Consider the following 11677-nt stretch of genomic DNA (forward strand, 5'->3'; position numbering starts at 1 on the left):
TTCCTATTTTATAAAAAAATAACGTTGGGCCGAAATCGCAGACTTGCATGTTTGCGGTCGTCATTTGTCCATCTGAAATAGGTACCAAATCCAAAAGCGAGATTTATTTAAGAAATATTGATTGTTTTTGGAGGTTTTCATATCCTCGCATTCACCAACATTCACACAAAAAACAAAACAAAAGAAATTGCAAAAATAATTTTAGAATTTCTTTGGTTTTTTTATTTACCACGACAATTTAATGTTATGTAATTCATATCAGGTATTTAAGACATACGCTCCTTGTGTTTTGCGTGTCAATCATTGTTCATCGTTTTCCGCTGCTCACCCCTATATACTAGTAGTCACCGAAATCCAAAGTGTTAATAAGCAGATCTTTACCAAGAGAGTATCGGACGTAGAACAAATTGTGAGCAACAGAAGAGGCTTTATTTTCTACGTTTCGAGCAGAGCCTGCTTTTTTTTTTTAACTTTACACTTGAAAGAGAGCAGGCTGTGCTCAAAACGATGAAACTAAAGCCTCTGCGAAACAGTAATTGTACCGTGAATTGAAGTACTAAGTAAAGATCCAGGACCAGTTTCTACTTGCGATATCACGTAAATTTAGGTCAATCATCCGAGCTACAGGCTCATGTTACAGGAATTCCTACCAGAGCAATAACTTAACGCGTTTTTTTTTTTGTGTGTGTGTGTGTTTTTTTCAGCAGTTTGGAAAACTTTTGCAGCGACATGGCCAATGCTTTTTCCGATGCTAACACTGCCGACAATCAGCCACTTGAGTCGACGATTCTTCCGGAGCTCTACATCAAAGCCAACCACGGCCAGCGAAAATTTAACATCCAAATTCTCGACTCGGCGCAAATGTCGTTCGATAGCGAGCCGAACGTCAGCCAGCAGTTTCTCGACGTGGGCTGCGGAACGGGCGACTTCACTCGGCAAGAACTGTTGCCGCGCTGTCAGCCCTGCCGCAGGATTGTGGCCACCGACGTCTCCCGAGCAATGGTGGAGTACGCCAGAGAGAACTTTGGTCATCCGCAGATCACGTACGAGGTACATGACATCGAAAGCGACGTCTCGGGACTCGTGCAGAAGTACGGCGAGTTTGACCGCGTCTACTCTTTCTTCGCACTCAACTGGACGGAGGACCTCACCGCGGCTCTGCACAACGTTGCAAACTTGATGACCGACGACGGCGAGTGCTTGCTAGTGTTCACGGCTCGACACGCGATGTACACGGTGTGGAGGAGAATCGTGGAAATGGATCGATGGAAGTCGTACAAAGCAGTGAGTGTGTTCGTTCATCTAGTTCTTATATTTTGACCTTTTAGCGAATGATGAAACGGTTCCTACTAATCCACAACAGCGAGTCCACTTATCTTTGCACGCGCAGCTTCAAAGTTCATCCTGTCAGTCTGTGTTCTATAAAGACACACGAGCCTCCTAGTGCATTCAGTTAAAAATTTAATGCATAAACCATACATACATTGTCTCCTGTTATCAACTGAAACCGAACGCGTAAGGCAAGCGAAGCTACTCTGCTTGGCAAACTCTTCAAAGATTACATTTGTATGTCATTAATTTTAAGCCTAATGATTCAGAAAGTGAACTCAAAATTCTACGAGAACTTCTATTTTGGTTGCAAACCTCAGAATCACAATTTAAAAAAAAAAAAAAAGGGTTTCACAGCTTTACACGACATTCGGATTATTTATGGTCTTGACTCATCCCTTTCAACCCCACCGTGTTCATGGATAAAAACCTTCCGATATGCCCACGTCTAGTACTGCGTAATCTCGAGTCTAAATGGTCGTTCACTGCAACGAAAATTTCTTCGCATTGTGTTGCTACAGGGTAATTTACGCTTAAATGCTATTGAGAAGAACGCTGGAACAAAAATAGAGATATCTAAGATGAAGACAGAGTGTGCCCACCTGCACTCAGGGTTTTGTGACCTCGGCTTAAGAAGGATGAACGTTCCTCGCAACCGCAAAGGCTGAATTCGGTCCCGCTTTTATCGTCTCTAACCCCGAAGGGCGAAGTGTCTAAATAACACGCAGTATAATCTTCGAATCGATCTGCTGGTACGACACGCTGTTAGCGCCGGAGTATGGGTTAACAAATGCATAGCGTAGGCCTATTTTCTTCACGCTTATAACTAATATCTTACTAGGGAAAGTACATCCAACTCCCCGACAATAGAATGGCCTTGGCGCGGACAGGTTTGGCGCAGTTTGAATGGTTGGAGGACCAGCAACCTTGGGTTTTTCCTATTGAATTGGAAGTGGTAGGAGGCGCCACCTATTGCCATGGAAGCCGCGGTTACCAAACATTCGCCGGTGGGCAAAGAGCGCGCCGCAGGCCTTTCGGTCGATGCAAGCGTTTGCTCAATATGTGTCGCAGCATGTTCCCTAAACATTTTTGGAGCAAAATTATGTTTGGGGGAAATTATAATATTTAAAGCGTCTTCAAACACAACTGTTTGAATAAAATAGCAAACGCTGATGAGATATGAAATTTAAAAAATTTGTGGACACATCTAACACTTATATGTAATGTAACGTAGGAAGCCTTTATGAGCACGCGATGCAACCAATCAGCGTTGATGAGTTATGCAACTTTAAAAGGGTAATGGTCCGCTAGTAGTTTATTTCTCAGTACGAGCACCTGCAGAAAAACACGATAAGACTGAGCAGTCATTTTACCAGGTGTCCCCAAAATATATTGAAGGTATAAAATGGGCAGCCTAAATCAGCGACTTCGCGTTCCTCAAATGCTTCCTTAACTGGTCCCATTACGGCATTACATTTTCAAGTCTCAACTCCAAATACGCACAAAAAAAGTGATTTGCAGGAATGTCTTGTGCCATAGCCAGCTCCTTCCTCATATTAATCGGAGTCGAGACTTCGAAATATTTTTTTGCGCGAATGTGACCAGTAAAACAGGTATTAGAGAATTAGTCATACTAAATGTCTCAGATTGCTGATATTTGCGGGCAATTTTAGTGTGGATCATAAGTCGTATTTTGAAACACCCTTTAGATAAAAATGGACAGTTTCATTTAAACACTGACAATTCTTTATTTCTCAACCAATTTTATCCACTGGCGACGTCCTTGAAATTCCTGCTTTTTGTGGCGCCCTGTTTTGCAGGGCCGTTGTCGAGTTCCTTGGTGGCATGCTGTTTTGCTTCATGACTGGAAGGGAGCGCCGAAAGACAGGGACAAAAGAAGTAGGTAACGACGACACGTGGCGCACTCGCAACTGAAGGTTTATTGGAAAATACAAAGACTTAAATACTATAACAAACCACTTCATTTCCTGTCACCCCACTCTCTCTCTAAAAATAGAATCTCCTTATCTAACAATGCCACAGACGGCTCGCTGACGCACTTGTCAACGCCCCTTGTTTTGATAATGAATGCTTCGTGTACTTCCCTTGTGGTTTTATCGCTGTGTCGTCCCAGGATGGCGGTGTTAGTAAACAAAGGTGTGCACGGGCATCTAGCGCAATGTACTGCCAGATGCCCTGACGGCGTCTGTTTGACAGCTGACGCATGTTCTCTTGCACGTTCATTGACGCAGCGGCCAGTTTGTCCTACGTAGGAACGCCCACATGATAATGGAATGTCGTAAACGACACAGGATGAACATTCCAAAAACTTATTTTTGTGTTTTGTTGTGCATTCTTCCCTGTCCCTGTGTGGGTAGTTAATTCGCTTGCACAAAGACGAAAGTTTGCTAGGGGCCGTGAGAACCACCGGAACGTTGAAGCGCCCCGCCACTTTTTTCAGGTTGTGGGATACGGCATGAAGGTAGGGTATGATTGCTGGTCTACCTTTTGGTCTTTCATGAGCTTTCTGTGGAAGGCCTCTAAACTTTCTCTTCAATCCATCTGCTGCATCAGCAAGTGTTCTTCCCGGGAAACCCGCAGCTAATAGGCGATCAACCTGCAACAGAAAACTCCTGCCCATTTCATGTTCACATGATTTCTTCAACGCTGCTTCAAGGCAGGACGTGGCGATACCTTCGCCACGTCCTGCCTTGTTTGTCCTGCCTGTTTACGACATTCCATTATCATGTGGGCGTTCCTACGTAGGACAAACTGGCCGCTGCGTCAATGAACGTGCAAGAGAACATGCGTCAGCTGTCAAACAGACGCCGTCAGGGCATCTGGCAGTACATTGCGCTAGATGCCCGTGCACACCTTTGTTTACTAACACCGCCATCCTGGGACGACACAGCGATAAAACCACAAGGGAAGTACACGAAGCATTCATTATCAAAACAAGGGGCGTTGACAAGTGCGTCAGCGAGCCGTCTGTGGCATTGTTAGATAAGGAGATTCTATTTTTAGAGAGAGAGTGGGGTGACAGGAAATGAAGTGGTTTGTTATAGTATTTAAGTCTTTGTATTTTCCAATAAACCTTCAGTTGCGAGTGCGCCACGTGTCGTCGTTACCTACTTCTTTTGTCCCTGTCTTTCGGCGCTCCCTTCCAGTCATGAACAACCAACTAGCCCAACTTAACATTCTGTTTTGCTTCAGCCTGCGGTGTACAATACACTGTTTTTGAAATCGCAGAATCGGGACGTATTGGTTGTGAGAGCGTGCGCGCACCACGAATACTTACAGCGTGTTATAATGGTTGTTAATGAGTTCGTGGAGCTCAAGCATGTTTTCATGCCAAAAGTCTGCATCTATAAATTTTTACGATGTGGAAAGCTGTTCTCCAGAAGAAAACTGTATTTTGATAGGCTGGACCATTTTGGACTAATCCGAATGATTCGATCATCGATATTGTAATAACATAGACCAGGGGTGGCCGGGCTGACGGCCGAAGAGCCGCAAACAATACCACGAAACTTCCAAGAGCCACAGAAAGGGGGAGGGGGGGGGGGGTGCAAACTTTTGTCAAGAGCAATGAACGAAACTCGAACTACTTTCAATCTATCCGAGTCAAAAGCAGTCCAACTGTACGCAATGTAAAAATAACACAAGTCTACCAAACCGCAACCTGTTTTTCGATTTGATACGTGTTTCATTTTTCTTTCTGGGAAAGTGCTCACGTGACCGGGAGGGAGGCGGGGGAGGGGGGTAGAGGGGTAGGGGAGGGAGCCGTGAACCGTACTTTAACACGCCAAGAGCCGCGTGTGGCTCGCGAGCCGCAGCTTGGCCATCCCCACGGTGGAAAAACATTTAGGTGATGACTCCCTGTCCGACGCGGCGTCCAGATTATGTTCGGCGCGCCAAGCGCGCTTCACTCGCACGGGGATAGATGGCGCACAAGTATAGGGTCCCCTAGAGTTCCTGTATATGCTACCTACGGTAGCAGAGTTGCGCATTCCGCCTCGGCGCGTGGCCGTAGCGCCGGCTTTCCCGCACGAGCTGGATGCTTTGCTCCTCACGTGACTAAACTTGGCGAATAGCGGCGCCGCGCGCGCCGCCGCGCATGGAAAACAGGAAAGGAGGAAAAGGAGGCAGAAAGCAGGGAAACATACGCCGGGGCAAGAGAAACGTCGGCGGAGCGACCGTAAAGGTGGCTTTCTTGCACGCCACCGGATGCTTTGCTCCTCACGTGATGGATCTCGGCGAATAGCGGCGTGGCGGCGCGGGGAAAACAAATGCGCAACTCTGGCTCCCGTAGGGAGCCTATACAGGAACTCTAGGGTCCCCCCCCAAACCGACCGCTCCGGTTGCTTCTCCAAGCGCTGGTACCGTATTCCCTCGCTCACCGCTTCTTGTCGCACCTCACCGCCGCCACTTCGCCTCCAAGTCGCCAGAGTCCGTAAATCTGTGTTATCTTCCTTCTTCGGGTTAAGGCTGGCCTTCGTGCAGGATGGTGGCACCTGTGATCGACACAGCACCAAAGCAAAACACGAGGCCAGCCACTGGCCGCACACCATCATCACACCGCGAAAAAGGCGAGCACGCTACGTGCCGACACCGTGGCCGCCGAGGAGGGACCTCATACCTCAGCGCCCTCCGCGGCGGCGCGGAACTAACTACTCCTAGTTCGAGGCTAGCTCCGAACACGATCTGGTCGCTTGCTCCCCGCAGGAAGAGCGGCCAGAGTCGTCACGTAAATGTGTTTCTTCCATTGTGGCCACCCCTGACATAGACTATGCAGAAGGACGAAGTATACAAAGCCATTTCGAAAAAGAGAGCTCGCACTTTAGATCTCTTCGATCTTTGACAGTCTATATTACAGTTATATTGCAGTATATTACAGTATATTCGCTCTTTCTCTCGTGACTTCAAACGTGGTGCTGCCAGTGTGCAAATAACCCCCCAGCCACTTCCGGTTCTGAACTAAACGGCAGGTTTTGCTTGTTTTTTATGTATTATTTCAAATATACACGCTATCTTCTGAAAATCGCCACTTATAGCACTGTCAGACTTAATTCACTCTAACGATAAAAGAATGAGTAAAAAATTAGGAAGTATACGTGGACCGGAAGTGTGCCGGGGCTACCCAAAAGACGGCGCCACTGAGCTTGCTGCCAAACAAAAGAGGGCGAATATGTAAATAAAATGCAGTGTACAGACATGCACTTAAATATTATCTCCGAGCGATTCCTCACCCCGGACTATGCAAAATCGGGTTGCTGAAGTCGTCCCCGTGAAAATGATAGGAGCACACACGTTTGTTACACAAAGAATCCGGCTCAGTTTGATCTGACCTATGTTTTTTTGGAAATGGCTTCAAAATCTGCAGACCTGCAGCGAACTGCCCATTGCCACCGGCTAAAATGATATACCCCATCATTTAGTTGAGATGCATCAATCGAGAACAGGAACGGGATATCATAAACGCCGTCTATACTCACACGCAAAGGTCCCGAGGAAAACGAAAGAAGGACATGTTCCTTTCCCTACGATCCGCGGTTCTTGCAGCCGTCCACAATTTGTGCTACGTCGGCGATCGAATCCTTCTTATACAATTACCCAATCACAGCGGTGCCGGAGATTGTAGTATATATATATATATAGTGCAATCTTCGGCACCGCGAGACGTCCGAACCGCCAGGGGAGAAATGGGCACAGTATATGCGCCCATTTGGCCCTACTTTGTCCCCCCCCCCCCCCCCCCCCTCCCCTTAGTAAAGCATTTTCTTATAACTTCGTGACTCGATCTTTGGCCGTCTTATCACCAAATACCGCAATTTCGTTGGTTGCGTAGCGAGAGTGTATATAAGATCGCTGGATGCCCTAACCGCAGTCAACCTACTCATATATATTACACGAAAGGCGCGGAGTTTCTCTGCAGACATGATGACAGGCTTATCGGTGGACACTCCCACAAGCATGGTTCGAAATAAGCGGGTTTTCGTTATACAAATACGTGTGCTTCGAACATCTCTATACGGACAGTTTTTGTGCGGTAAATATGATAGGACCGGTGATACAAGGAAGGAATACGCGTCAGACAGTGTCTGTACACTGTCTTTAGTATATGATGAAATGTATTAGCTGTGTGACTGCGGTTTGGTTTATACTCCGTTCACCCTTAAGCTGAGACTAGAAGCTCCGCCTTCAGCGCGAGCTTTCTGTCTTCACTAATGAAAGTGTGAACGCGCAGGCACGCGTTCAGACTTGAACCAAGCGGCACCGTGACGATTCACTTTTCGAGCTGCTTGGTTGACTCCGTCGAATCGCAGCGCGCGTCGACTACGGTTGTACTTAAAAGTGAAGCGGAGTATATAGTTTGGCACGTCACTCAAATGAAAGCGCGGGCCTATAACCAGTGCACCGTTCTGTGTGTGGAGGGCGACATGCCTATAGAGGAGTGAATCGCTTACTCGTGTATACAATCTTTTCTATTTTGTTTCCCGTATAGGCCGTCGAGCGTTTCATTCCAGAAACTCAAAACATCGAACACGCGTCGGACCTTAGCTCCTACGTGCTGCGCTGTCTCGAGGGTGCCAACCTCAAGCCGCGCACCTGGAAGGTACTGACCCAAAACACAGACCCCGGAAATGTGGAGAAACACATCGGTAAGATTTTTTTTTTTTCTTTTCGTAAAGACTTTGTCATAGTTCCTTATGCCGACGCCCACGCGTGACCGGACGAAAAGATCCTCGGCTATGGATCGATTTCTCGCTAACGTTCTGCGGTGCAGTTTCGTCTAAAAACGACGCTGGTTCTCAAGACCTATCTGTGAAGACAGCGGCTCTCGACGTACCGCCATGAATGTTGTCTGAAAAGTTGTCTGTCCGATTCAAACGGCTATACGAAGTGACGCGCCTCTGATTGTTCTCCCGACTTCTCCTCTCCTGTCACATCGCGCGTATGTGTATGTATACAAATCTACTCGTACTTTCCAGGGACTAGACTCGCGGGTGACTGTTCTCCCTGCTCCCAAAACACGTAGAAACGCGCACTCTGCGTGTGACAGCGGCGACAAACAACGCTAAAAGCTGCCGGAGTACCTTCTTCATTGCAGAGAACTATAGGGACTAACAAGAACAACTTAACAAACGCAGGCCATCGCTTAGTATGCTCATGCTTTTGCTCCGTCATTCGTTCTTGGGGAGCGATAATAAGATTATCGGGACTGTGCGCATTTGAAGCTGTCAGTGACATAACTATAGATATAACAAGGCTGTATACGGCTGCGTTTGCTATATCACCTGCTATATAAGCCATCGCGGTGGCACAGTTTGGACAGGTGTGTTCGTTCAGGTGGAACTTGCATCTTCGCCGAAAATCCATTACTATATGCGGTGACTGGAGCACGTCTCTGACTGGTTTGTTTCCCGCGTCCGATGAAGTGGTCCCTCGATTTCCGCACCGCTTGATGACGCCGTGGAACTGTCACGCTGCCGCAGGCCGCAATACTGGCGGCGTCACAGCATCGCTGGTGGACGTGGCTGGCGCCTGTTCTGCTGCAGGTCGCTCTCCTGCTTGGACAGTCCTCGGAAGCTTCGGCGGCCAGGTGTTGGGACGCCGCGACGACAGCGACACTCGCGTTTGCTCGCGCTTTTTGCCGGAAGTTCTACGACCAACCGCCAGGATTGCGACATCCGACAGCGTGACACTCTGGCTTTTGTGACGTCATCTGTTACCACTTCGAGACCCCCCCATCGACGGATGGGCGGAATAGGACGCTAAACACAGCAGTCAGAGAAGCATTCCAGGCACAGTACCAGCACTGTGCCCTCGCTATCAAGGAGGTGACGATATAATGACCGTGGTCTGTCTAGGAAAGAAACTCGGCGAATACATAGGTCGAAAATTTGTCAAGTCCCCAAAAACTAAGTATGATTTGTGACACAGAGCAGGAGGTTACATGGTATATAACCCTTCCAGAAAACCCAGTATAACTTTTCGCTATCTGGGTTATGGAACTGGAAATCTATCTGGATTCTATCTCGATTCCAGGTTTTCAGAAATTATTCCCTTGCCTGCAATCTGGACTCCAGGTTTCCAGAACCAGTTCCAGTTAGATTTCCATTTCCCTAATCCAGATAGTGAAAAGTTATGCAGGAGTTTCCGGTAGGGTACGTCATGTCATGATTACTTTCAGAAGTGACACTTCCAAAGATCACGGGGCATTTTCATGGCTAAATAGCGTTATTGGGACAGATAATTCGCTTTACCTAACGATCTTTTTTTTTTCTTTTTTTTTCTGTCGTAAAAAAAAAAAAAAAAAAAAACGTTTTTTGCAATCATTTTTTTTTTTTTCTTTTTCAGAAAGGGAACGCTCCTTGAACCCCATTTTACCCATGCTGCCCGAGGAATTAAAGACGCAATTCAAGAGGGACGTGGCCGCGGTTATCCGCAAGTTTTGCACTGAAACACCGGCCGGGGATCCACAGTATATCGGGCACAACTTCGTTGTTCACGCCAGAAAAGTTTCCAAATGAGCCTAAAAAAAGAAGTCAATTTGGTTATTCTACCAGTCTTTTGTATAAAATTCACGTCATTCATACAGTGTGGCAGAGGTACCGGTACATGCATGTAGACACCTTTTTTGTCTACACAAAAGTACGCAAAAGAAATTAGGGAATTCAAACTAACAAATCACGAGTGATATATGCCCGTCAAATCCCATTGAGAAATTATTATGTTCAAAACAAATAAACGCAAGAAAATGGCTTGATGACGTATAGCTCGTTCACTATATGGCTCATTCAGGCAATGACTGTGTCGTCTGCTAAAGTTATCAAATAGATTTCTTCGCCTGAATGTTTGAACCGGTTTGTGGCCGACACGGTAAGTCTGTCCTCGCTTTCTGAAGGCTACAGTCGCGGAGACCCTAAGGAACGCAGGTTGTAGCTTCTTATGTCCATATTTCTATAACTTCATTGAACGACACTCTCTGTAAAAATATATTTAAGGATTTTTTCTTTTTTTTTACCAACGCCCCACTCCAGTAAGGAAAACTTTGTGCTTTTGTTCTTGTTGTGACGCACTTTTTGGGGACTGTTGCAAATGACAATAAAAATAAAACTACTTGGTAATTAGGTCAATTTCAAGTTTGTTTTCTTCCGATCACTCCTCGTGAACCCTGCGGTGTCTGTGGATCCTGGATTTAACCGAAGAAAGACGGCAGGAAGGGGTAACTCAAACCGAGAACGTTGGCTTAGGAAAATGTCTTCTCTCCGGACCGTGAGCCGCGTTGGCCTTTCTTGAGGGTAAGCGGAACATGCCGGTTTCCAGCTGTGCGACCTTTAATAATGGATGGATTAATAGATGGATGGATGGATGGATGAACCCGGCTGAGCCCTTTGGATCGGGCGGTAGCTTACGCCACCTAGCCATTTTGTTTTACCATTTAAGCTTAGAATAATCTCAGTTGACCTACACGCCATCTGGTGTTTGCGAATGGCGGCGCAGCCAGTTGAAGCACGCCTCGTTGCATTTGTGACACGCACGACTTATTCCCATCAATGTACTGCGTAAGTAAAATAGGGCTGGGCGTGGATAAAACGTTTTAACCCTACTGATCGCTACCACTTAATCAATTTATTAATCGAAAAAATTGGTTGTGTTTATCTACAACCGTATTATCAAAAAAGATTTTTTTTGCGATGTCATTTATAAGCGAACGTACACCTAATTTGAAACTTAAGGCTGTTCCACACATAAAGAAATAGGGCAAATCATTTTAACAATACAATATTTTACATTATATTTAGCCTGACAATCAGTCTGGATTACAACGATAGGGTATACTAAAGTGTCTTACCGTGGAATACAGCAGTGCTGCATTCTGAAGTACATAAATGCGCACGAAGTAGAAGCGAACATTTTCACTTTCTTCCCGAAATTCCTAACGCAAAATTAAACCAATTAACCGTTTGAATAAATTTATTGCGGTTAAATCATTGATCGATTATTCGGATGGTCAATGGATCAATTGTCCAGCCGTGGTGTGGACACCTCCGCAGAAGACCCCAACCTATCTCGTGGTATGTGCAAAGAGAACAATTGGGTATTAAGCCAAGGCTTGGATGGGGCGACACTGGTTCACAAGGTAGATGAGCAATTTCGCCAGTGCAGTACGACTGCTAACCTGGGGTCTTTAACCTGCTCACGCAGTAGTGATACATGACCGCACGCCGGTACGATGCTCATCCAGACCGAAACGGGCAGGGGTGCAGATTGAACCCAGGATACCTGGGTTCTGCAGCGCGAGCTTTCGCTCCCGAGGCTTCTCTCGTGATACAACGTAAAG

General features: G+C 46.5%; 1 protein-coding gene across 1 annotated transcript; it reads left to right on the plus strand.

Annotated features, from left to right (window-relative positions):
- The first annotated feature begins 729 nt into the window (after window positions 1–729).
- LOC120836567 (juvenile hormone acid O-methyltransferase-like) lies at window positions 730–9863 on the plus strand. Its single transcript, XM_040205537.1, has 3 exons — window positions 730–1284; window positions 7835–7991; window positions 9691–9863. The coding sequence occupies exons 1-3, from the start codon at window positions 730–732 to the stop codon at window positions 9861–9863; spliced, it is 885 nt and encodes a 294-aa protein (XP_040061471.1).
- The last annotated feature ends 1814 nt before the right edge of the window (window positions 9864–11677 follow it).

The sequence above is a fragment of the Ixodes scapularis genome, unplaced genomic scaffold (genome assembly GCF_016920785.2).
Source record: "Ixodes scapularis isolate PalLabHiFi unplaced genomic scaffold, ASM1692078v2 PGA_scaffold8__174_contigs__length_109621045, whole genome shotgun sequence".
Classification (NCBI taxonomy): Eukaryota; Metazoa; Arthropoda; class Arachnida; order Ixodida; family Ixodidae; genus Ixodes; species Ixodes scapularis.